Raw genomic sequence first — 27,580 nt, 5'->3', positions numbered from 1 at the left:
TACGCTGCAGGAAGGGATGTCCCGAGGCCATGGTACATTAGGGAGACCATGCAGATACTATGACAACGGATGAATGAACATCGCTTGCCAATCACCAGGCAAGACTGTTCCCTTCCTGTTGGCAAACACTTCAGCACACACGGGCATTCGGTCTCTGATCTTCGGGTAAGCGTTCTCCAAGGCGGCCTTCACGACACACGACAGCGCAGAGTCGCTGAGCTGAGACTGATAGCCAAGTTCTGCACACATGAGGACGGTCTCAACCGGGATCTTGGGTTCATGTCACACTATCTGTAACCCCCATGACTTGCCTGGACTTGCAACATCTCATTAACTGTCCTACCTGGAGACAATACACATCTCTTTAACCTATGCTTAATGCTATCTCCACTCACATTGTCTGCATCTTTAAGACTTGAATAGCAGGTTAGCTGTAAAGACTTGCATTCTAATTGGTAAATATTCATCATGGAGTTCGGTTACCAGTGGTGTGCCTCAGGGATCTGTGTTGGGGCCACTGCTGTTTGTGATTTTTATTAATGATCTGGATGAGGGTATAGTTGGGTGGATCAGTAAATTTGCTGATGATACCAAAGTCGGAGGTGTGGTAGATAGTGAGGAAGGGTGTCATAGTTTGCAGGAAGACTTAGGTTGCAGAGCTGGGCCGAGAGGTGGCGAATGGAGTTTAATGCAGAGAAATGTGAGGTAATTCACTTTGGTAGGAATAACAGATGTGTTGAGTATAGGGCTAACGGGAAGACTTTGAATAGTGTGGAGGAGCAGAGGGATCTAGGTGTATGTGTACATAGATCCCTGAAAGTTGGGAATCAAGTAGATAAGGTTGTTAAGAAGGCATACAGTGTCTTGGCTTTTATTGGTAGGGGGATTGAATTTAGGAGTCGTAGCGTTATGTTGCAACTGTACACAACTCTGGTGCGGCCGCACTTGGAGTATTGTGTGCAGTTCTGGTCCCCACATTACAGGAAGGATGTGGAGGCTTTGGAGAGGGTGCAGAGGAGGTTTACCAGGATGTTGCCTGGTATGGAGGGGAGATCCTATGAGGAGAGGCTGAGGGATTTGGGGTTGTTTTCGCTGGAAAGAAGGCGGCTAAGAGGGGATCTTATTGAAACATATAAGATGATTAGAGGTTTAGATAGGGTGGATAGTGATAGCCTTTTTCCTCTGATGGAAAAATCTAGCACGAGGGGGCATGGCTTTAAACTAAGGGGGGGTAGTTATAGGACAGATGTCAGGGGTAGGTTCTTTACCCAGAGGGTGGTGAGGGATTGGAATGCCCTGCCTGCTGCAGTTGTAAATGCGCCTAGTTTGGGGGCGTTTAAGAGGTCTGTGGATAGGTTTATGGACGAAAAGGGATTGGTTTAGGTTAGTGGGTCACTGTTGTTTTTTTTTTAACTGGTCGGCGCAACATCGTGGGCCGAAGGGCCTGTTCTGCGCTGTAATGTTCTATGTTCTAATCAGTATTCTGTAAACTGTGTGTGACTTTATATACCCTTCTCTGATCAGAACCTTCCACACACCTGACGAAGGAACACTGTTTCCGAGAGCTTGTGGGTTTACTACCAAATAAACTGGTTGGACTTTAACCTGGTGTTGTGAGACTTCTTACAGTGTTTACCCCAGTCCAACGCCGGCATCTCCACATCATGGGTGAAAAGTGTAGCCCTTGATGCCACTCTTTCAGGGGAGCAACAAACAATCTAACACACAGCCTAATATGAAAATGAAATTGGGCTTGATGCTGTCTATTCCATCCATCTGTTTATTAGGATGAAGCTTGGAATAGACAATTCTTTAGATTTTTTGTTTGCTACTCTACACAAGAGTTTGATTGAGAATAGCAGTAATTGAACAAATGTTATGGATGGTCTGGAGGGATGTCAAAAGTTGCAGCAGGACATAAATAGGATGCAGGACTGGGCGGAGAAGTGGCAGATGGACTTCAACGTGGATAAATGTGTAGTCGTCCATTTTGGCAGAACCAACGGGATGAACGAGTACACTATCAAGGGCAGGAGTCTTAGTAGTGTTGAAGAGCAGAAGGATCTTGGGGTCCGGGTCCACAGGACTCTTAAATCGGCCTCGCAGGTGGAGGAGGTGGTCAAGAAGGCGTATGGTGTACTGGCCTTCATTAATCAAGGGATTGAGTTTAGGAATCGGGAGGTAATGCTGCAACTTTATAAGACCCTTGTCAGGCCTCATTTGGAGTACTGTGCGCAGTTCTGGTCGCCTCACTATAGGAAAGACGTAGAAGCTATTGAAAGGGTACAGAGGAGATTTACAAGGATTTTGCCTGGACTGGGAGGCATGCCTTATGAAGTTAGGTTGAGGGAGCTGGGACTCTTTTCCCTGGAGAGACGAAGGTTGAGAGGCGACCTGATAGAAGTTTATAAAATGTTGAGAGGAATAGATAGAGTGGGTTCTCAGAGGCTATTTCCCTGGGTTGAAATGGTCGCTACGAGAGGACACAGATTTAAGGTGCGGGGAGGAAAGTACAGAAGTGATGTTAGGGGTAAGTTTTTCACTCAGAGGGTGGTGAGTGAATGGAATCGGCTGCCGTCAGTGGTGGTGGAGGCGAACTCGCTGGGGTCTTTTAAAAGACTTCTGGATGAGTATATGGGGTTTTATGGGATTGGGGGTTATAGATAGGTCTGTAGATTGGTAGGTGTTGATGTGTTCGGCGCAACTCGTGGGCCGAAGGGCCTGTTTGTGCTGTAGTGTTCTATGTTATGGCTTGTATTTTTATAGGTTCAATAATGTGAGCCCCGTTCAGAACACAACCACTATATCTGTGGCTTCATCTTATCATTGACTCATTCAGAATTGAAGGAATTTCCAAGTGCTTCACAATGACCCAACGTTTAAACGGAAAGATCCTCTTGTAGTTTTTTACAAAACATTAATACAGTTTTCAATCTTACACATATGCCAAACTACCCTGGACAAAAACATTGACATCCTGGACATCACCCCTCGAGCAATCATTTAACAATCTCACATTTTCAGTAAAGGTGAAACATTAATCAGACTCGTAAAGTGAACCCACTCCCAGTTAAACAATATGAACAGCTTGTCTTCGTGAGGAACCCATTTTGCTTGAATCAGAAATCCTCACGACCAATATTTAATTACCACCAGAATAAAGCTGGAGGTCAGATGTAAATGATAAAACAAAGAAACATTAAACTCTCCAAAAAGACAGGGAGAAGTTCCTATAAGGGCTGCAGAGCAGTTACAATCAATCTCATCTTCAATCCCATCTTTGTGGCAATCATTAGCCAATGACTGTAAGAAAGGACTGATTTATTCTCCATTCATACAAGATGGAGAACCTTTCGCTTTGCCCCAGTTACATTGTAAAACTGTAGCAGGATGGTCACTCGCTGAGACAGAATCAGACTTAGCCTCTGCATTAAGAAAAGTTCCATCTTTGAAGATGCAAACTGTTCCTGATTGGAAGCAGCAACTTCATTCCATTTTCTCCCATACCCTGGATAAGTGTTATAAACATGACAATTTGTTGTGCTCTGATGATGCATGAAGCAGGGAAATGGGCTACATCAGTTCATCATGTGAGCAGGACTGACCAAAATTCTCATGTGATGCAATACGGGAAAAACAGGGATTTGTCTGTCTGGAATTCACCTTGATTCGAATCAGTGATCGCCAAGAGTGCTAGAAGCCATTTTCTAAACTCCACTGAACTTAGCGACTGAACTGCGGCCTGCTTCTTATGTTAGTGACAGATTGAGTTTGTGTTCCAGATGCCAGTCCTTGTCCAGATCTATGTTCTGCTGCATCACTTGTTCCTGTTGCATCTTCACTTGGTTCCTGGTGCGTGTTCCTTTGTGCTGGACACTCAAAGTGTACACAGTGGAATACCTACATCAGAAAATGACAGTTAGAATTGTAACCCTAATTGTCATTCATCTGCTCCAGAAAGAAGACTCCAGTACCCACCCCATCCGTGGCTGGGATTCGACTGTGCACAATGGGGTTTAGTCTGACCATTCTCATTGCCAGCTGGGTGGGTACAGACAAGATCAGAGAATCCTGCCCTGCGTCTTTTACGTCTCACCTTAACTCTGTGAGCAAAAACTCATCCCAAAGTATTGGCCCATCTATCTTTCAAAAATTGTTTGACTATCAAGAGCCTAACCCAATAGAAAACCACATATTAAACAAACACAAGTAATAGAACAGTGCAACCTCTGACATTACTGATCACAAAATCATCAGCTCATTCTGACTGAGATTTAACTGAAAGTAACAATGTCCCACTTCCCCATCTCATTCCTACAAAATGTCAGCTTCTATATTCTCCCCTTTTTATCAATTTTAGATTTGTCTTTGCTGATTGAACAGTCGGATCTGCTGTGACCTTACTGAATGGTGGAACAGGCTCGAGGGGCTGAATGGCCTGTTCCTACACCAATGCGAGTGTAATTGGGTGGGCCGGCATTCATTGTTCATCACCTTGGGTATATGAAAGTCAACCACATTGCTGTGACTGGAGTCACATGTAGGCCAGACTGGATAAGGACGGCAGATTTCCTTCTCCAAAGGACATTAGTGACCTAGATGGGTTTTTCCGACAAATAACAATGGTTTTATGGTCATCAATAGATTCTTAATTCCAGATGTTTAGTGAATTCAAATTTCACTATCTGCCATGGTGGGATTCGAATCCAGGTCCCCAAAGCATTATCCTGGTCTAATCCCACTGACAGTACTACTCTGTGTCTGCCTCACCCAAGTATGTTTTTCTCTCTTGTTGGTTTCCTCACCACCTGCCACAGTCCCAGTCCAGCAGCTATGAGCAACGTCCTTTAGGACCCGACCAGCTTGGTCTGTGGTATAGAGCCACTCTCGGTGGTGCATATTGAAGTCCCCACTCAGAGTACCTTCTGCGGCCTCGCCACCCTCAGTGCTTCTTCCAAGTGGTGTTCAACATGGAGGAGTGCTGATTCCTCAGCTGAGGGGGAAATGGTACGTGGTAATCGGCAGGAGGCTTCCTTGCACATATTTAACCTGGTGCCATGAAACCTCATGGGGTCCAGAGGACTGGAGAACAAGCCAATGTTGTTTCTCTGTTTTAGAAGGGCGTCAGGGATAATCCAGGAAATTATCGGTTGGTGAACCTTACATCAGTGGCAGGAAAATCATTGGAGAAAATTCTTAGGGATAGGATTTACTCACATTTAGGAAAATATGGACTAATTAGTGATAGAACACAGAACCATACAGAACAGGAAAGGTCCTTCGGCCCACAATGCTGTGCTGAACATGATGCCAAATTAAACTAATCCCTTTTGCCTGCCCTTGCTCCATATCCCTCTACTCCTTGCATGTTCATGTGCTTATCTAAATGCTCCTATCGTATCTGCCTCTAGATAGATATAGGAAAGATGTCAGGTGATAGATATAGGACAGATGTCAGAGGTAGGTTCTTTACTCAGAGGGTAGTAAGGGCGTGGAATGCCCTGCCTGCAGCAGTAGTGGACTCGCCAACATTAAGGGCATTTAAATGGTCATTGGATAAACATATGGATGATATTGGAATAGTGTAGGTTAGATGGGCTTTAGATTGGTTTCGCTAGCCGGCGCAACATCGAGGGCCGAAGGGCCTGTACTGCGCTGGGATGTTCTATGTTCCACCACCACCCCTGGCAGTGCATTCCAGACAGTCACCGATCTTTGTATAAAAAAAACTTGCCACTGTGACTTCTTTGAACGTCCCCCCTTTTAAGTGTATGCCCCCTCGTATTACACCTTCTGAAGAGCAAAGAAAATTACAGTACAGGAACAGGCCCTTCGGCCCCTCCAAGTCTGCACTGGCCATGCTGCCTGACTTAACTAAAGCCTCCTACCATTCCAGGGACCTTATCCCTCTATTCCCATCCTATTCATGTATTTGTTCAGAGGCCCTCTAAAAATCACTATCATATCTGCTTCCATTACCTCCCCCGGCAGCGAGTTCCAGGCACCCACCATCCTGTGTGTAAAAAATTTGCCTCGTATATCTTCTTTAAATCTTGCTCCTTGCACCTTAAATCAAGACTGTAAGAAACTACAAAAGGTCGTGAATGCAGCCCAATCCATCACGCAAACCAGCCTCCCACCCATTGACTCCGTCTACACTTCCCGCTGCCTCGGCAAAGCAACCAGCATAATTAAGGACCCCACGCACCCTGGACATTCTCTCTTCCACCTTCTTCCGTCGGGAAAAAGTTACAAAAGTCTGAGGTCATGTACTGACCGATTCAAGAACAGCTTCTTCCCTGCTGCTGTCAGACTTTTGAATGAACCTACCTTGCATTAAGTTGATCTTTCTCTACACCCTAGCTATGACTACATTCTGCACTCTCTCGTTTCCTTCTCTATGAACAATATGTTTTGTCTGTATAACGCACAAGAAACAATACTTTTTACGGTATGTTGATACTTGTGACAACAATAAATCAAACCAAATCAAATCAAAACATCATTCTGGTAGTGTGGCGACCAGAATTGAACACTATATTCCAGTGCAGCCTAACTAAGGTTCTATAAAGCTGCTAGGTGACTTGCCAATTTTTAAACTCAATGGCCCGGCCAATCTTCTGATGATCCTCATCAATTCTGGGAAAAAGATTCTGATTATCATCCCTATCTGTGCTTCTCACAATTTTATATTCATCTGTCAGGTCTCTCCTCAGCCTCCGTCATTCCAGGGTAAACAGCCCTAGTTTGTCCAGCCTCTCCTTATAGCTCATATCCTCTAATCCAGGTAGCATCCTGGTAAACCTCTTCTGCATCCTCTCTAAAGCCTCCACATTAATATCCTGATCCCCCTTCCTCCCATATCCCTTAAGCCCCATGAGCTATATCTAATTTCTTCTTGAAATCGCTCTCCATTTTGGTCTTAACTACTTTCTGTGGTAGTGAATTCCACACATTCCCCACTCTCCCAATACAACAGCAGCAAAACCTTAAAAAACACTTCACTTGCTGTAAAACGTTTAAGGGTGTCCAATAGTCTGAAAAGACGCAATATAAATGCACGGCGATGATCTTTCTCCTCAGCACAGTAGTTCTATCTGAGCTGTCCATTCTTCTAAGCTGCTTTGGAAGGATTGAGGAATCTTCCACCCTGACTTTCTTCCTAAATTATTCTAATCTGACTTTTCCTTCAAAAAAACTGACTGGACAGTCTGATTCTTTGCCAGTAAAATCATACCTCATTGGCTGTGTTATAGGTCCCCACAATCCTGATAAACACCACTGGCTGCTGCTCGAAGATGATTGTTTGCCACGATCTAGAAACAAAACACAGTTAACACAGGAGTGCAAAAGTATCGAACGGAGAATGAGTGAGCTTGCACAGGATGTGTCAGTCAGAGTCAGATTCAGCCAGGATGAGAGTATTGGGAATTCAGTGCTGAAGGGACAAATGTGCTGATCTTCGAAAGGAGCAGAAAGCCCCGCGAAGGAGACTCGAGGGCAAGTGAGAGGCGAAAGAAATCAAACCATGACATCACAGCCAGCAGGTAAGTGACTGGTTGGTGACTGGTTAAGTAGCTTTTCTTTTAATTTTTTCTCTGTTGTCTTGGCATTGTAGCTGTTGTAAGTTAACTTAAGAGTTACGTCATCGCAGGAGATCCCAGACCCATGTCACACTGCTCTTGTGCAACGTGGGAATTCAGGGACCCTTCCAGTGCCCCGGCTCCTTCACGTGCAGGACGTGTGCCCAACTACAGCTCTCATCAGACCACCTGATGGCTCTGGAGCTGCGGATGGATTCACTTTGGAGCATCCACAATGCTGAGGAAGTTGTGGACAGCACATTCAGTGAGTTGGTCACACCGCAGATAAAAATTACTGAGGTAGATAGAGAATGGGTAATCAGCAGACAGAGAAAGAGTAGGAAGGCAGTGTGGGGGTCTCCTGTGGTCATCTACCTCCAAAACAGATAGACCAGTTTGAATACTGTTGGGGAAGATCGCTCACCAGGAGAAGGTGGCAGTAGCCAGTTCATGGCACCACGGCTGACTCTGCTGCACAGGAGGGCAGGATAAAGAGTGGCAGAGCTCTCGTGATAGAGGACTCAATCGTAAGGGAAATGGACAAGCGTTTCTGCAGACACAAACGAGATTCCAGGATCATAGAAATCACAGAAACCCTACAGTGCAGAAAGAGGCCATTCGGCCAATCGAGTCTGCACCGACCACAATCCCACCCAGGCCCTATTCCCATATCCTTACCCGCTAATCCCTCTAACCTACGCACTAAGGGGCAATTTTAGCATGGCCAGTCAACCTAACCTTTGGACTGTGGGAGGAAACCGGAGCACCCGGAGGAAACCTGCACAGACACGAGGAGAATGTGCAAACTCCATACAGACAGTGACCCAAGCCGGGAATCGAACCCAGGTCCCTGCAGCTGTGAAGCAGCAGTGCTAACCACTGTGCTATTGTGCTGGATAGTGTGTCACCTCCTGGTGCAAGGGTCAAGGATGCCTTGGAGCAGTTGCAGGGCATTCTGGAGGAGGGAGGATGAATAGCCAGCTGTCGTGGTGTTTATAGGCACCAAAGCTATAGAGTAAAAAACAAGATGAGGTCCTATAAACTGAATTTAGGGAGTTAGGAATTAAACTAAAAAGTAGAACCTCAAAGGTAGTAATCTCAGGATTGCTCCCAATGCCACGTGCTAGTCAGAGTAGGAATGTCAGCATAGCTAAGATGAATACGTGGCGTGAGAGATGGTGCGAGAGGAAGGGATTCAAATTCCTGGGACACTGGAACCGGTTCTGGGGGAGGTGGGACCAGTACAAATCAGACAGTCTGTACCTGGGCAGGACTGGAACCAATGTCCCAGGGGGAGTGTTTGCTCGTGCTGTTGGGGAGGGTTTAAATTAATGTGGCAGGGGGATAGGAACCGATGCAGGAAGTCAGAGGGAAGTAAAGTGGGGACAGAAACAAAAGGCAGTAAGGGAGATAGTGAAAGGCAGAGAAACCAAAGACAAGAATCAAAAAGGGCCACAGTACAGCGACTGTGGAGAACTCAGTGACTGAGTCCAGTTTAATTCAAGTGCGAGGTGGTTCACTTTGGTAGGAATAATGGTAGGAAGGACTATTATTTACGTGGCGAAAAACTGCAGCAGGCGACGGTGCAGAGGGACCTCGGGGTCCTTGTGCATGAGTCGCAAAAACCCAGCCTGCAGGTGCAGCAGGTGGTCAGGAAGGCTAATGGGATGCTGGCCTTCATAGCGAGGGGGATTGAATATAAAACTAGGAAGGGCTTGCTGCAGCTGTATAGGGCACTGGTGAGGCCACAGCTGGAGTACTGTGTGCAGTTTTGGTCGCCACACTTATGCAAGGATATTTTGGCCTTGGAGGGAGTGCAGAGGAGGTTTACTAGGCTGATACCGGAGTTGAGGGGGTTGAGCTATGAGGAGAGGCTGAATAAACTAGGCTTGTACTTGTTAGAGTTTAGAAGAATGAGGGGAGATCTCATTGAGACATATAAGATGATGAATAGGATGGATAGGATAGAGGTGGAGAGGCTCTTCCCGCTCAGAAAGGACGGTAGGACTAGGGGGCACAGCCTCAAGATAAAGGGGGGGCGGTTTAGAACGGAGTTGAGGAAGAACTTCTTCACTTAAAGGGTGGTGAATCTCTGGAATTCTCTGCCCGTTGAAGTGGTGGAGGCTGCCTCGCTAAATATTTTTAAGACGCGGGTTGACGGGTTTTTGATAAGCGAGGGGATTAAGGGTTATGGGGAGAGGGTGGGAATGTGGAACTGAGACATGACAGATCAGCCATGATCTTATTGAATGGCGGGGCAGGCTCAAAGGCCTACTCCTGCTCCTATTTCTTATGTTCTTATGTTATAGCTCAGGGAAATAAAACACAAGGAGAGTGTACAAAACATAGAACATAGAACATAGAACATTACAGCGCAGAACAGGCCCTTCGGCCCACGATGTTGCGCCGACCAGTTAAAAAACAATGACCCTCTAACCTAAACCAATCCCTTTCCATCCATAAACCTATCCACGGGTCTCTTAAACGCCCCCAAACTAGGCGCATTTACAACTGCAGCAGGCAGGGCATTCCAATCCCTCACCACCCTCTGGGTAAAGAACTTACCCCTGACATCCGTCCTATAACTACCCCCCCCTTAATTTAAAGCCATGCCCCCTCGTGCTAGCATTCTCCATCCAAGGAAAAAGGCTATCACTATCCACCCTATCTAAACCTCTAATCATCTTATATGTTTCAATAAGATCCCCTCTTAGCCGCCTTCCTTCTAGCGAAAACAACCCCAAATCCCTCAGTCTCTCCTCATAGGACCTCCCCTCCATGCCAGGCAACATCCTGGTAAACCTCCTCTGCACCCTCTCCAAAGCCTCCACATCCTTCCTATAATGTGGGGACCAGAACTGCACACAATACTCCAAGTGCGGCCGCACCAGAGTTGTGTACAGTTGCAACATGACACTGCGACTCATAAATTCAATCCCCCTACCAATAAACGCCAAGACACCGTATGCCTTCTTAACAACCTTATCTACTTGATTCCCTACTTTCAGGGATCTATGTACACATACACCTAGATCCCTCTGTTCATCCACACTATTCAGAGTCCTCCCGTTAGCCCTATACTCGACACATCTGTTATTCCTACCAAAGTGAATTACCTCACACTTCTCCACATTAAACTCCATCCGCCACCTCTCGGCCCAGCTCTGTAACCTATCTAAGTCACCTTGCAAACTACGACACCCTTCCTCACAATCTACCACACCTCCGACTTTGGTGTCATCAGCAAATTTACTAATCCACCCAACTATACCCTCATCCAGATCATTTATAAAAATTACAAACAGCAGTGGCCCCAAAACAGATCCCTGAGGCACACCACTCGTAACCGAACTCCATGACGAATATTTACCATCAACCACCACCCTCTGTCTCCTATCTGCTAGCCAATTCCTGATCCAATTTCCTAGATTACCCTCAATCCCATACATCTGCATTTTCTGCAGAAGCCTACCATGGTGAGCCTTATCAAATGCCTTACTAAAATCCATATATACCACGTCAACTGCCTTTCCCCCATCCACCTCCTTGGTCACTTTCTCAAAAAACTCAATAAGGTTAGTAAGGCACGACCTACCCGCTACAAAACCATGCTGACTGTCTCCAATCAATTCATTACTCTCCAAATAACTATAAATCCTATCCCTAATAATTTTTTCTAAAACCTTGCCCACAACAGAAGTAAGACTCACCGGTCTATAATTCCCGGGGAAGTCTCTGTTCCCCTTCTTAAACAATGGGACAACATTCGCTATCCTCCAATCTTCCGGTACTATACCTGAGACCAACGACGACCTGAAGATCAGAGCCAGAGGCTCTGCAATCACCTCTCTTGCCTCCCAGAGAATCCTAGGGTAAATCCCGTCCGGACCAGGGGACTTATCTATTTTCAAACCCTCAAGAATATCCAGCACATCCCCCTTATCAACTGCAATACTGTCTGGTTTACACCCCTGCAACCAAGTGTTCTCCTCAGCTACATTCATGTCCCCCTGCGAGAACACTGAAGAGAAATATTGGTTCAATGCCTCACCAATCTCTTCCGGTTCCACACACAACTTCCCTCTGCTGTCTGTAACTGGCCCTAATCTTGCCCTAACCAACCTTCTGTTCTTAACATACCTATAGAACACCTTAGGATTCTCCTTAATCCTATCAGCCAAAGTCTTCTCATGTCCTCTTTTAGCCCTTCTTAATTCACTCTTCAACTCCCTCCTAGCCAATCTAAAGCTTTCTTGACATGACAGGACAGATAGTCTGAGAAAGCAGGGCAAAGAGCAAGGAGAGTCTAATAAACTGCATTTATTTCAATGCAAGAGGCCTGACGGGCGAGGCAGATGAAGAAGGAGAAGGGATAACCAGCCATGGTTATCGAAGGAAATAAAGGAGAGCATTAAATTAAAAGCTGATGCGTTCAGAGTGGCTAAAAATAGTGGGCGATTAGGAGATTGGGAAAGATTTAAAAATCAACAAAGAATGACTAAGAAGAGTTTAGAGTTTAGAAGAATGAGGGGAGATCTCATTGAGACGTATAAGATGATGAATGGGATGGATAGGATAGAGGTGGAGAGACTCTTCCCGCTCAAAAAAGACAGTAGGACTAGGGGGCACAGCCTCAAGATAAAGGGGGGGCGGTTTAGAACGGAGTTGAGGAGGAACTTCTTCACTCAAAGGGTGGTGAATCTCTGGAATTCTCTGCCCGTTGAAGTGGTGGAGGCTGCCTCGCTAAATATTTTTAAGAAGCGGGTTGATGGGTTTTTGATAAGAGAGGGGATTAAGGGTTATGGGGAGAGGGCGGGAAAGTGGAACTGAGCCACGACAGATCAGCCATGATCTTATTGAATGGCGGGGCAGGCTCGAAGGGCCAGATGGCCTACTCCTGCTCCTATTTCTTATGTTCTTATGTTCTTATGTTAAATTTCTTCACCCAGTGAGTGGTCAGCCTGTGGAATTCTCTACCACAGAAAGTAGTCAGAACATAGTACAGCACAACAGTACAGCACAGGAACAGGCCCCTCAGCTCACAGTTTTTTGCCAAGCATGACAACAAATTAAACTAATCCCTTCTCACTGCCCTTGTTCCATGTCCCTTTATTCCTTGCGTATTTATAGAACATAGAACACTACAGCACAAACAGGCCCTTCGGCCCATGAGTTGCGCCGATCACATCAACACCTACCAGTCTATAGACCTATCTATAACCCCCAATCCCATAAAACCCCATATACTCATCCAGAAGTCTTTTAAAAGACCCCAGCGAGTTCGCCTCCACCACCACTGACGGCAGCCGATTCCATTCACTCACCACCCTCTGAGTGAAAAACTTACCCCTAACATCACTTCTGTACTTTTCTCCCCGCACCTTAAATCTGTGTCCTCTCATAGCGACCATTTCAACCCGGGGAAATAGCCTCTGAGAATCCACCCTATCTATTCCTCTCAACATTTTATAAACTTCTATCAGGTCGCCTCTCAACCTTCGTCTCTCCAGGGAAAAGAGACCCAGCTCCCTCAACCTAACTTCATAAGGCATGCCTCCCAATCCAGGCAACATCCTTGTAAATCTCCTCTGTACCCTTTCAATAGCTTCTACGTCTTTCCTATAGTGAGGCGACCAGAACTGCGCACAGTACTCCAAATGAGGCCTGACAAGGGTCTTATAAAGTTGCAGCATTACCTCCCGACTCCTAAACTCAATCCCTCAATTAATGAAGGCCAGTACACCATACGCCTTCTTGACCACCTCTTCCACCTGCGAGGCCGATTTAAGAGTCCTGTGGACCCGGACCCCAAGATCCTTCTGCTCTTCAACACTACTAAGACTCCTGCCCTTGATAGTGTACTCGTTCATCCCGTTGGTTCTGCCAAAATGGACGACTACACATTTATCCGCGTTGAAGTCCATCTGCCACTTCTCCGCCCAGTCCTGCATCCTACTTATGTCCTGCTGCAACTTTTGACATCCTTCCAGACCATCCACAACACCACCGACCTTATGTGCTTATAAGAACATAACATAAGAAATAGGAGCAGGAGTAGGCCATCTAGCCCTTCGAGCCTGCCCCGCCATTCAATAAGATCATGGCTGATCTGTCGTGGCTCAGTTCCACTTTCCCGCCCTCTCCCCATAACCCTTAATCGCCTCTCTTATCAAAAACCCATCAACCCGCGTCTTAAAAATATTTAGTGAGGTAGCCTCCACCACTTCAATGGGCAGAGAATTCCAGAGATTCACCACCCTTTAAGTGAAGAAGTTCTTCCTGAACTCCGTTCTAAACCGCCCCCCCCTTTACCTTGAGGCTGTGCCCCCTAGTCCTACTGTCCTTTCTTTCTAAGCGGGAAGAGTCTCTACACCTCTATCCTATCCATCCCATTCATCATCTTATACGTCTCAATGAGATCTCCCCTCATTCTTCTAAACTCTAACGAGTACAAGCCTAGTTTATTCAGCCTCTCTTCACAGTCCAACCCCCTCAACTCCGGCATCAGCCTAGTAAACCTCCTCTGCACTCCCTCCAAGGCCAAAATATCCTTGCGTAAGTGTGGGGACCAAAACTGCACACAGTACTCCAGCTGCGGCCTCACCAATGCCCTATATAGCCGCAGCAAGACCTCCCTACTTTTATATTCAATCCTCCTCGCTATGAAGGCCAGCATCCCATTTGCCTTCTTGACCACCTGCTGCACCTGCAAGCTGGGTTTTTGCGACTCATGCACAAGGACCCCGAGGTCCCTCTGCACCGTCGCCTGCTGCAGTTTTTCGCCCCGCAAGTAATAATCCTTCCTACCATTATTCCTACCAAAGTGGACCACCTCGCACTTGCCAACATTAAATTCCATTTGCCAGTTCCTGGCCCATTCGCCCAGCCTATCTAGATCCTTCTGTAGACTCTCCACACCCTCCGCGCAATTTGCCGTTCCACCAATCTTGGTGTCATCAGCAAATTTCGACACCATACACTCGGTTCCCTCCTCCAGATCATCTATATAAATGGTAAAAAGCTGAGGCCCCAGCACCAACCCCTGGGGCACTCCACTAGTCACCATCCGCCAATCCGAATAGAACATAGAACATAGAACATAGAACATTACAGCGCAGAACAGGCCCTTCGGCCCACGATGTTGCGCCGACCAGTTACAAAAACAATGACCCACTAGCCTATACCAATCCCATTTCGTCCATAAACCTATCCAGAGATCTCTTAAACGCCCCCAAACTAGACACATTTACAACTGCAGCAGGCAGGGCATTCCAATCCCTCACCACCCGCTGGGTAAAGAACCTACCCCTGACATCCGTCCTGTAGCTACCCCCCCTTAATTTAAAGCCATGCCCCCTCGTGCTAGCTTTCTCCCATTGAATAGCACCCATTGACCCCCACTCTCTGCCTCCTATTTGATAACCAGCCCTCTATCCACGCTAACACCCTTAACTAAATGCCCCTATCATAATTAAGGCCAAAACATTGTGTGTTTTCAAGGAACAGTTAGATTTTGCGCTAGGCGAAAAGAGGATCAAAGGATATGGGGGGAAAGGAGGATCTGGCTATTGGATTGGATGGTCAGCCATGATCACAGTGAATGGCAGAGCAGGCTTGAAGGGCCAAATGGTCTCCTTCTGCTCCTATTTTCTATGTTTCTATATACTGTAAGGAAATTTAGGTTTTCTTTCAAATGTAATGCTGTGTAGCATAATCAATGGTTTAATTTGGTTTGAAGTATACAGTAGCCACGTGATGATGATATTAATTCATTTAGATTAGTAATCGAGCAATAAAAATAGAAAATGCTGGAAATTCTCAGCAGGTCTGGCAGCGAGTGAGGAGAGAGAAACTGAGTTTCAGGTCAGTAACCTTTGATTTCTGGTAGCATCGACACGTGGTGGGAAAGGGGCACTCCACTCTGCTACTGGAAAATGTGCGCCTTCTTGGGGTCTTAACAATGTTAATTGGCTGCCTAACTCCTTGGAGTGGGCAGCTGATCCTAGTCCTAGCCAGCTTTTGGCAAGGTTCCCCTTGGGAATGCATGGGATCCACTTCAGCATGGCTCCTCCCTCTTTCCCAGCTTCATCCACACGTTCATCCCGCCACTCCGGGCTGAGGAAAATTCAGTTTGTGGGAACGTGTGTGAGTGAGTGAATGAGTTTGTGAATATGTAAATCTCCCAGTTAGTTTCCTTGTCTATGTGTGTTCCAGGGCTAGGCGATGAAATGAGGGGGCCAGGCAGTTCATGATGAAGTTTTTGATAAGCGAGGGGATTAAGGGTTATGGGGAGAGGGCGGGAAAGTGGAACTGAGCCACGACAGATCAGCCATGATCTTATTGAATGGCAGGGCAGGCTCGAAGGGCTAGATGGCCTACTCCTGCTCCTATTTCTTATGTTCTTATGACTGATGGTGGACAAGTCCCCAGGACCAGATGGAATGCATCCCAGGGTTCTGAAAGAAATGGCAGAGGTGATAGTGAATGCTTTAGTGATTATTTACCAAAATTCGCTGGATTCTGGGGAAGTGCCGGAAGATTGGAAAACGGCTAATGTTACGCCGCTGTTTAAAAAAGGTAGCAGACAAAAGGCAGGGAATTATAGGCCGGTTAGTTTAACGTCTGTAGTTGGAAAAATGCTAGAATCCACCATCAAAGAAGAAATAGTGAGACACCTAGAAAAGAATGGTTTGATCGAGCAGATGCAGCACGGATTCGTGAAGGGGAAGTCGTGTTTGATGAATTTATTGGATTTCTATGAGGATGTGACTAATGTGGTAGACAGAGGTGGATGTGGTGTTTTTAGATTTCCAAAAGGCGTTTGATAAGGTGCCTCATCAAAGGTTGCTACAGAAGGTTAGGGTGCATGGAGTTGGGGCAAGGTGTTAGCGTGGATAGAGGATTGACTGTCTAACAGGAAGCAGAGAGTTGGTATCAATGGGTGCTATTCTGGTTGGCGATTGGTGATTCGTGGAGTGCCGCAGGGATCGGTGCTGGGACCTCAACTATTTACCATTTATATAGATGATCTGGAGGAGGGGGCTGAGTGTAGGGTGATGAAATTTGCTGATGACACGAAGATGAGTGGAAAAGCAAATTGCGCGGAGGGTGTGGAAAGTCTGCAGAGGGATCTGGATAGGTTGAGTGAGTGGGCGAGGACCTGACAGATGGAGTATAATGTTAGCAAGTGTGAGGTTATCCACTTTGGCAGAAATAATAGTAGGAGGGATTATTATTTAAAAGGCGAGAAGCTGCAGCATGCTACGGTGCAGAGGGACCTGGGGATCCTTGTGCATGAGTCGCAAAAACCCAGTCTGCAGGTGCAGCAGGTGATCAAGAAGGCGAATGGGATGCTGGCCTTTATAGCGAGGGGGATAAAATATAAAAGCAGGGAGGTCTTGCTGCAGCTGTACAGGGTACTGGTGAGGCCGCAGCTGGAGTACTGTGTGCAGTTTTGGTCACCGCACTTGCGCAAGGATATACTGGCCTTGGAGGGAGTGCAGAGGAGGTTCACTAGGCTGATACCGGAGATGATGGGGTTGGACTATGAAGAGAGACTAAATAGACTAGGTCTGTACTCGTTGGAGTTTAGAAGGATGAGGGGGGGATCTTATAGAGATGTATAAGATAATGAAGGGGGTGGATAGGATAGAGGTAGAGAGATTCTTCCTGTTTAGAAAGGATAGCAGGACTAGAGGACACAGCCTCAAGATAAGGGGGGGGGCAGGGGGGTGCAGTTTAGATCAGAGTTGAGGAGGAACTTCTTCACTCAAAGGGTGGTGAATCTCTGGAATTCTCTGCCCGTTGAAGTGGTGGAGGCTACCTCGCTAAATATATTCAAGTCACGGGTAAATAGGTTTTTGATAGACAAGGGAATTAAGGGTTATGGGGAGAAAGCGGGCAAGTGGAACTGATCCACTTCAGATCAGCCATGATCTTATTGAATGGCAGGGCGGGCTCGAGGAGCTAGTTGGCCTACTCCTGCTCCTATTTCTTATGTTCTTATGTTATGTTAACTCAGAGTATGGATGGGTAAGTGGGACTGGGATATTATAGCAATTACTGAAACATGGCTAAGGGAGGGACAGGACTGACAGCTAAATGTTCCAGGGTACAGATGCTATCGGAAAGATAGAACAGGAGATGAGAGAGGAGGGGGAGTTGCATTTTTAATTCGGGAAAACAGCACGGCAATAGTGAGAAGGGATATATCTGAAGGTTCACCCACTGAGTCTATATGGGTTGAACTGAGAAATATGAAAGGGGAATTCAGTTTGATAGGGTTGTACTATAGGTCCACAAAAAACCAGCGGGAAATTAAAAAGCAAATGTGTAAGGAGACTACAGATAGCGCCAAGAAAAATAGGATGGTAAGAGTAGGGGATTTTAACTTTCCTAACATTGACAGGGAGGGTTGGATGGGGAGAAATTTGTTGAGTATTCAGGAGGAATTTCTCATTCAGTATGTGGATAGCCTGACTAGAGAGGGGGCAAAACTTGACCTCCTCTTGGGAAATAAGGAAGGGCAGGTGACAGAAGTGGGACCAGTGACCATAATTCTATTAGTTTTAAGACAGCTTTGGAGAATGATAGGTCTGGCCCAAAAGTTAAAATTTGAAATGGGGACAAGGCCAATTTTGACGGTATCAGGCAGGAACTTTCAAAAGTGAATTGGGGGAGTCTGTGGGAAGGCAAAGGGACATCTGGTAAGTGGTAGGCTTTCAAAAGTGTGTTAACCAGGGTTCAGGGTAAACACATTCCTCTTACAGTGAAGAGCAAGGCTGGTAGAAGTAGGGAGACCTGGATGACTCGGGATATTGAGGCCCTGGCCAAGAAGAAGAAGGAGGCACATGACATGCATAGGCAGCTGGGATCAAGTGAATCCCTTGAAGAGTACAGGGAATGTAGGAATAGGGTTAAGAGAGAAATCAGGAGGACAAAAAAGGGGACACAAAATTGTTTTGGCAGATAAGGCAAAGGAGAATGCAAAGAGCTTCTACAAACACATAAAGGGAGAAAACAGGGCCTCTTAAGGATCAACAAGGTCATCTAGGTGCAGATCCACAAGAGATGGTGAGATCCTAAATGAATATTTCTCATCAGTATTTACTGTTGAGAAAAGCATGGATGTTAGTGAACTTGGGGAAATAAATAGTGATGTCTTGAAGAGTGTACGTATTACAGAGAAGGAGGTGCTGGAAGTCTTAAAGTGCATCAAGGTAAATAAATCCCCGGGACCTGATGAGGTATATCCCTGGACATTGTGGGAGGCTAGGGAGGAAATTGCGGGTCCCCTAACCGAGATATTCGAATCATCGATAGTCACGGGTGAGGTGCCTGAAGATTGGAGTGGCAAATGTTCTGCCTTTGTCTAAAAAGGGCTGCAGAGAAAAACCTGGGAACTACAGGCCAGTGAGCCTCACATCTGTGGTGGGTAAATTGTTGGAAGATATTTTGACAGACAGGGCCTATAGGCATTTAGCAATGCAAGGACTGATTAGGGACAGTCAGCATGGCTTTGTGAGTGGAAAATCATGTCTCACAAATTTGACTGAGTTTTTTGAAGGGGTAACCAAGAAGATAGATGAAGGCAGTGCAGTTGATGTTGTCTATAAGGACTTTAGCAAGGCCTTTGACAAGGTACCGCATGGTAGGTTGTTGAATGAGGTTAAATCTCACGTGATCCAGGGTGAGGTATCTAAATGGATACAAAATTGGTTTGACGACAGAAGCCAGATGATGGTATTGACTCAGACACAGTCAGGACATCCATGGTTCTCTGGGCTTGTTACTCCTACCTATCACCCAAGAAGGAACATGCTGAGCTTGTACCCTCCCCATTTTCTTTTTGAATGCCCCCACTGCTCTTCTGTAGGCTTCCCGTTAGTAGCTGTTCCCAGTCTACCTTGGCCAGATCCTGTCTTATTTTACTAAAATCCGCTCTCATCCAATCCAAAACTATTTTTCAGGGAGTTAATCTAAGGAGTGTGACTGCTTCTTGAAAGACAGTGTCCAGGTACCTCTCCCCTCTCTGCTGTGTCGCGGGGTCTGAAGCTCAGACTTCAGCTCATCAACTCTGAGCCAGAGTTCTTCAAGCAATCAACACTTAGTACAGATATAAAACCAGAAACAGAAAATATTGGAAAAACTCTGCAGATCTCTGCTGGCGGATGACACAAAGGTTGGTGGATTTGCAGAATGTGATGAGGACCATCAGAGGACGCAGCAGGATATAGATGGATGTGGAAGCTATTGAAAGGGTGCACAGAAGATTTACAAGGATGTTGCCTGGATTGGGAGGCATGCCTTATGAGAATAGGTTGAGGGAGCTCGGTCTTTTCTCCCTGGAGAGACGAAGGATGAGAGGCAGCCTGATAGAGGTTTATAGGATCTTGAGAAGTATAGATCAGGTGGATTCTCAGAGGCTGTTTCCCAGGGCTGAAATGGTCGCTATGAGAGGACACAGGTTTAAGGTGCTGGGGTGTAGGTACCGAGGAGATGTCAGTGGTAAGTTTTTCACTCAGAGGGTGGTGAGTGAGTGGAATCAGCTGCTGTCGGTGGTGGTGGAGGCGAACTCGTTGGGGTCGTTTAACAGACTTCTGGATGAATACATGGGATTTAATGGGATTGAGAGTTATAGATAGGCCTGGTAGGTAGGGATATGATCGGCGCAACTTGTGGGCCGAAGGGCCTGTTTGGGCGGAGAGATGGCAGATGGAGTTTAATCCAGACAAATGTGAGGTAATGCATTTTTGAAGGTCTAATACAGATAGGAAATATACAGTAAATGGCAGAATCCTTAAGAGTATTGATAGGCAGAGGGATCTGGGTGCACAGGTACACAGGTCACTGAAGGTGGCAATGCAGGTGGAGAAGGTAGTCAAGAAGGCACACGGCATGCTTGCCTTCATCGGCCAGGGCATTGAGTTTAAAACTTGGCAAGTAATGTTGCAGCTTCATAGAACCTTAGTTGAGCTGCACTTGGAATATAGTGATCAATTCTGGTTACCACACTACCAGAAGGATGTGGAGGCTCTGGATAGGGTACAGAAAAGATCTACCAGGATGTTGCCTGGTATGAAGGGCATTAACTATGAGGAGAGGTTGGAGAAACTTGGTTTCTTCTCACTGGTACGACGGACGTTGACCCCATTTGGAGTATTGTGAGCAGTTTTGGACCCATATGTAAGGAATGATGTGCTGGCTTTGGAAAGGGTCCAGAGGAGGTTCACAAGAATGATCCCTGGAATAAAAAGCTTGTTGTATGAGGAGCAGCTGAGGACTCTGGGTCTGAACTCGGAGTTTAGAAGGATAAAGGGGGGATCTTTATTAAACTTGCAGGATACTGCAAGGCCTGGATAGAGTGGATGCAGAGAGGAAGTTTCCAACAGTAGGAAAAGCTAGAACCAGAGGATACAAGCTCAGGCGAAAGGGGTGATCCTTTAAAATAGAGATGATGAGGAATTTCTTCAGCTAGAGAGTGGCGAAACTATGGAACTCTTTGCTGCAGAAGGCTGTGGAGGCTATGGGGAAAAGGCAGGAGAATGGGGATGAGAAAAAAAATCAGCCATGATTGAATAGTGAAGCAGATTTGATGGGCTGAGTGGCCTAATTCTGCTTCTCTATCTTAAGGATGAGATGTTAGAAATCTATAAGATAATGAGGGGCATGGACAGAGTGGATAGTCCAAAGCATTTTCCCAGGGTGGAAGAGTCAATTACTAGGGGGCACAGGTTTAAGGTGTGAGGGGCAAGGTTTAAAGGAGATGAATGAAGCAGATCTTTAATACAGATGTAGATGAGGGCAGTACAGTTGATGTTGTCTACATGGATTTTAGCAAGGCCTTTGACAAGGTACCACATGGTAGATTGTTGCATAAAGTTAAATCTTAAGGGCTCCAGGTGGAGGTATCTAGGACATAGAATAGTACAGCACAGTACAGGCCCTTCAGCCCTCAATGTTGTGCCAAGCTATATCCAAACCCAAGATCAAGCTACCCCACTCCCTATAATTCTGGTGTGCTCCATGTGCCTATACAATAACCACTTGAAAGTGTCCAACTCCACTATCACAGCAGGCAGTGCATTCCACACCCCAATCACTCTCTGAGTGAAGAACCTACCTCGGACATCCCTCCTATATCTCCCACCATGAACCTTATAGTTATGCCCCCTACTAACAGCTATACCCACCCAAGGAAATAGTCTCTGCACGTCCACTCTATCTATCCCTCTCATCGTCTTATAAACAACTATTAAGTCGCTTCTCATCCTCCTCTGCTCTGAAGAGAAAAGCCCCAGCTCCCTCAACCTTTCCTCATAAGACCTACCCTCCAAACCAGGCAGCATCCTCGTAAATCTCCTCTGCACTCTCTCCAAAGTTTCCGCATCCTTTTTATAGTGAGGTGACCAGAACTGAACACAATATTCCAAATGTGGTCTCACCAACGTCTGGTATAGTTGCAGCAAAACTCCACGGCTCTTAAACTCAAAACACCTGTTAATAAACGCTAACACACTATAAGCCTTCTTCACGGCTCTATCCACTTGAGTGGCAACCTTCAGAGATCTGTGGCTATGAACCCCAAGATCTCTCTGTTCCTCCACATTCCTCAGAACCCTGCTGTTAACCCTGTAATCTGCATTCAAGTTTGTCCTACCAAAATGAATCACCTCACACTTATCAGGGTTAAACTCCATCTGCCACTTTTCGGCCCAGCTCTGCATCCTATTTGGACATTCAAAGAGACATTGATAGCACTGTCTCTTTGCAGCCTGCAAGAGCCCTCCACTTCATCCACTACTCCACCAATCTTGGTGTCGTCAACAAATTTACTAACCCACCCTTCAGCCCCCTCTTCCAAGTCATTGATAAAATCACAAATAGCAGAGGACCCAGCACTGACCCCTGTGGTACACCGCTGGTAACTGGCCTGAAAATTTTCCCTCCACCACCACCCTCTGTCTTCTGTGACTCAGCCAGTTACCTATCCAAGCGGCCAAATTTCCTTCTATCCCACTCTTTACCTTCTTCATGAGCCTACCATGGGGAACCTTACTAAAATCCATGTATACGACATCAACTGCTCTACCTTCGTCCACACACTTAGTTACCTCCTCAAAGCATTCAATCAAATTTGTGAGGCACTGTCCCTAATCAGTCATTGGTCTCTAAACGCCTGTCGATCCTGTCTCTCAAAATACCTTCCAACAATTTACCCACCACAGATGTGAGTCTCACTGGCCTGTAGTTCCCAGGCTTTTCCCTGCTGCCCTTTTTAAACAAAGCCACAACATTTGCCAATCTCCAATCTTCAGGCACCTCACCCGTGTCTATCGATGATTCAAGTATCTCAGCTAGGGAACCCGCAATTTCCTCCCTGGCCTCTCACAGTGTCCTGGGATATACCTCATCAGGTCTGGGGATTTATCTACCTTGATGCGCTTTAAGACTTCCAGCACCTCCTTCTCTGTATTATGTACACTTCTCAAGACATCACTATTTATTTCCCCAAGTTCCCTAACATCCATGCTTTTCTCAACAGTGAATACTGATGAGATATATTCATTTAGGATCAGTTGGGACGCTGACCCAGAGGCAGTCGGGACGCTGAGCCAGAGACAGTCGGGACACTAAACCAGTCACAGTCGGGGCACTGACCTAGACACAATGGTGATCATAACTCTAATATAGAGATATTCAGCAGCCTTTCTGCTCCCAGAAACATTTGTATGACTTGTCCCTCCCTATATTACTGAGAGTATTATGATCCAAGGAATCCGCAGGCATGTAAGTTTGAAAGAGTAAAGAGAGATCCTCACCTGCAGGTGACCTTTGTCCGATCAGCCACCATCCTCCACTGCTGCTGATTGTTGGAAACCTCGATGTAGAAACTGTAGCTTCGATCATCGCAATCCCAGAGGAGTAACCTGAGCAGAAGGACAGACTGTAAATGGTGCAGGCAAATTATGAAGACATTACAGACAAGGCGACACAGCAGGACGAGCCAGTTAGTTCCGTAATAAACAGAAGGAAGCCATTCGGCCCCTCGAGCCTGCTCCATCATTCAATAAAGAACAAAGAACAACACAGCACAGGAAACAGGCCCTTTGGCCCTAAAGCCCACGCCGCCCATTTTAACACTCAGTGAGCACCTCATTCCAATCCTTCTTCTACCTACGACTTTTGTCTATATCTAGTGGACTCCACAATATAGGGGTGCAAATTTAGGGAATTATATGTGCGCCAGGTTAAGGGAGGTCCAACTTAGGGACAATTTATTAACACCAATCAGCCTAAAAGCACGTTTTTGGGGTGTGGGAGGAAACCGGAGCACCTGGAGAAAACCCACGCAAGCATGGGAAGAATGTGCAAACTCCCACAGACACCGACCCAAGCCGGAGATCCGACCCAGGTCCATGTATCTGCACAGCAAACAGTGATAGTCACTGAGCTGTCATGTTGCCCGTCAAATGGTCCAGTTTAAGCACACACTAATGACGTGAAGCACGAGGCAATTCTCGAAGCAACATCCAAGTGCAGCCCAACAGGATCGTGGCAGATCTGACAACGTTTAGAACAAGGAACAAATAAAATTACAGCACAGCAACAGGCCCTCCAGCCCTCCAAGCCCGCATCAACCATGCTGCCCGACTGAACTAAGACCCCCTACCTTTCCAGGGACCATATCCCTCTATTCCTATTCTATTCATATACTTGTCAAGACGACCCTTAAAAGTCACTACCATATCCGCTTCCACTACTTCCCCTGGCAGCAAGTTCCAGGCACCCACCACTTTCTGTGTAAAAAAATCTGCCTTGTACATCTCCTTTAAACCTTGCCCCTCGCACCTTAAACCTGTGCCCCTGAGTAATTGACTCTTCCACCCTGGGAAAAAACTTCTGACTATCCACTCTGTCCATGCTCCTCATAATCTTGTAGACTTCTGACAGGTTGCCCCACAACCTCCGTCGCTCCAGTGAGAACAAACCAAGTTTCTCCAACCTCTCCTCACTTCTCATGTTCACTTTCCTGCCTTTTACCCATAACCCTTGACTTCTTTTCTGAACAAAAATCTATCTATCTCAGCCTCAAAAATACACAAAGACTCTGCTCCCGCAGCTCTCTGCGGCAAATAGTTCCAAAGACTCTCAATCCTCTGAAAGAAGAAAGTCCTTCTCATCTCAGTCTTGGTGTCTCTTTATTCTGCACCTTTGTCCACTGGGCTGAGACTCTCTTGATTTGATTTGTTTTATTATTGTCACACGTATTCATATACAGTGAAAAATATTGCTTCTTGCGTACTATATGAAGCATACCGTTTGTAGTGAGGGAAATGAGAGAATGCAGATTATAGTGATTATAGTCACAGCTAGGGTACAGAGGAAGATCAACTTAATGCAAGGTAAGTCCACTCAAAAGTCTGACAGCAGCAGAAAGAAGCTGTTCTTGAGTCGGTTGGTACGTGACCTCAGACTTTTGTATCTTTTTCCCAACAAAAGAAGGTGGAAGAGAGAATGTCCAGGGTGTGTGGGGTCCTTAATTATGCTGGCTGCTTTGCTGAGGCAGCAGGAAGTGTAGACAGATTCAATGGATGGTTTGCATGATGGATTGAGCTACATTCATGACCTTTTGTAGTTTTTTTGTGACCTTGGGCAGGGCAGAAGCCATACCAAGCTGCAATACATCCGGGAAGAATGCTTTCGATGGTGCACCTGTAAAACTTGGCGAGAGTCATAGCTGGCATGCCAAATTTCCTTAGTCCTCTGAGAAAGTAGAATCGTTGGTGGGCTGAACTATAGTCTCGGCATGGGGGGAACCAGGACAGAATCACAGAATCCTACAGCACAGAAGGAGGCCATTTGGCCCGTCGAGTCTGCACCAATCACAATCCCATGCAAGCCCTATCCCCACAACCCCATGCATTTATACTACCAATCCCGACATTAAGTGGCAACTTAGTATGGCCAATCCACCTAACCCGCACATCTTTGGACTGTGGGAGGAAAGCTGAGCACCTGCAGAAACCCACGCAGACACGGGAAGAATATGCAAACTCCACACAGACACTCAGAGGGTGGTGAGTGAGTGGAATCGGCTGCCTTCGGTGGTGGTAGAGACGAACTCGCTGGGGTCTTTTAAAAGACTTCTGGATGAGTATATGGGATTTAATGGGATTGAGGGTTATAGATAGGCCTGGCAGGTAGGGATATGATCGGCGCAACTTGTGGGCCCAAGGGCCTGTTTGTGCTGTAGTGTTCTATGTTTTATGTTAAGACTAAGGGAATTTGGCATGTCAGCTATGACTCTCACCAACATTTACAGATGCACCACAGAAAACATTCTTTCTGGTTGTATCACAGTTTGGTATGGCTCCTGCTCTGCCTACGACTGCAAAGAAAAGATCATGAATGTAGTCCAATTGATCATGGAAACCAGCCTCCCATCCACTGACTCTGTTTACACTTCTCGCAAAGCAGCCAGCATAACTAAGCACCCCACACTCCAGACAATTTGGCTTCCACCTTCTTCCTTCCGGAAAAAGTTACAAAAGTCTGAGATCACGTACCAACTGACTCAAGAACAGCTTCTTCCCTGCTGCTGTTAGACTTTTGAATGGACCTACCTTGCATTAAGTTAGAACATAGAACATAGAACACTACAGCACAAACAGGCCCTCGGCCCACAAGTTGCGCCGATCACATCACCTACCAACCTACAGACCTATCTATAACCCTCAATCTCATTAAACCCCATATACTCATCCAGAAGTCTTTTAAAAGACCCCAGCAAGTTCGCCTCCACCACCACTGACGGCAGCCGATTCCATTCACTCACCACCCTCTGAGTGAAAAACTTACCCCTAACATCACTTCTGAACCTCCCTCCCCGCACCTTAAATCTGTGTCCTCTCGTAGCGACCATTTCAAACTGGGGAAATAGCCTCTGAGAGTCCACCCTATCTATTCCTCTCAACATTTTGTAAACTTCTATCAGGTCGCCTCTCAACCTTCGTCTCTCCAGGGAAAAGAGTCCCAGCTCCCTCAACCTAACTTCATAAGGCATGCCTCCCAGTCCAGGCAACATCCTTGTAAATCTCCTCTGCACCCTTTCAATAGCTTCTACATCTTTCCTATAGTGAGGCGACCAGAACTGCGCACAATACTCCAAATGAGGCCTGACAAGGGTCTTATAAAGTTGCAGCATTACCTCCCGACTCCTAAACTCAATCCCTCGATTAATGAAGGCCAGTACACCATACGCCTTCTTGACCACCTCCTCCACCTGCGAGGCCGATTTAAGAGTCCTGTGGACCCGGACCCCAAGATCCTTCTGCTCCTCAACACTACTCAGACTTCTGCCCTTGATAGTGTACTCGTTCATCCCGTTGGTTCTGCCAAAATGGACGACTACACATTTATCCGCGTTGAAGTCCATCTGCCACTTCTCCGCCCAGTCCTGCATCCTATCTATGTCCTGCTGCAACTTTTGCCATCCTTCCAGATCATCCACAACACCACCGACCTTCGTGTCATCAGCGAACTTACTTACCCATCCCTCCACTTCCTCATCCAGGTCATTTATGAAAATGACAAACAACAAGGGTCCCAGAACAGATCCTTGAGGCACTCCGCTGGTGACTGACCTCCATTCAGAAAAAGCCCCATCCACAACCACTCTCTGCCTTCTGCAGGCAAGCCAGTTCTGGATCCACAAGGCCAAAGGCCCTTGGATCCCATGCCCTCTCACCTTCTCAAGAAGTCTTGCATGGGGGACCTTATCAAACGCCTTGCTGAAGTCCATGTACACTACGTCCACGGCACTTCCTTCGTCAATGTGTTCAGTCACATTATCGAAGAACTCAACTAGGCTCGTAAGGCACGACCTGCCCTTGACAAATCCATGCTGACTATTCCTGATCATGTCAAACCTCTCCAAATGTTCGTAAATCTTGTCCCTCAGAAGCCTCTCCATCAGCTTACCAACCACTGAGGTC

At 46.4% G+C, this 27,580-nt stretch overlaps 1 protein-coding gene across 1 annotated transcript in view; it reads right to left on the bottom strand.

The window, feature by feature from the left end:
* Nucleotides 1-2,748: 2,748 nt before the first annotated feature.
* Nucleotides 2,749-27,580, bottom strand: part of btbd9 (BTB (POZ) domain containing 9) — a 226,368-nt gene continuing 201,536 nt past the window's right edge. Inside the window, exons 9-11 of the mRNA XM_080182504.1 lie at nt 23,405-23,512; nt 7,238-7,316; nt 2,749-3,900 (exon numbers count right to left, since the gene is read on the bottom strand). Of these exons, the coding sequence (XP_080038630.1) occupies nt 3,724-3,900; nt 7,238-7,316; nt 23,405-23,512 (364 nt within the window). The 3' untranslated portion in view covers nt 2,749-3,723. The remainder of the gene's footprint in view (nt 3,901-7,237; nt 7,317-23,404; nt 23,513-27,580) is intronic.

Source organism: Carcharhinus amblyrhynchos, unplaced genomic scaffold (assembly GCF_965287045.1).
Source record: "Carcharhinus amblyrhynchos unplaced genomic scaffold, sCarAmb.v2.hapA scaffold_58, whole genome shotgun sequence".
Classification (NCBI taxonomy): domain Eukaryota; kingdom Metazoa; phylum Chordata; class Chondrichthyes; order Carcharhiniformes; family Carcharhinidae; genus Carcharhinus; species Carcharhinus amblyrhynchos.
Note: the sequence above shows the minus strand (reverse complement) of the source record. Positions and strands in the feature narration are given on the sequence as shown.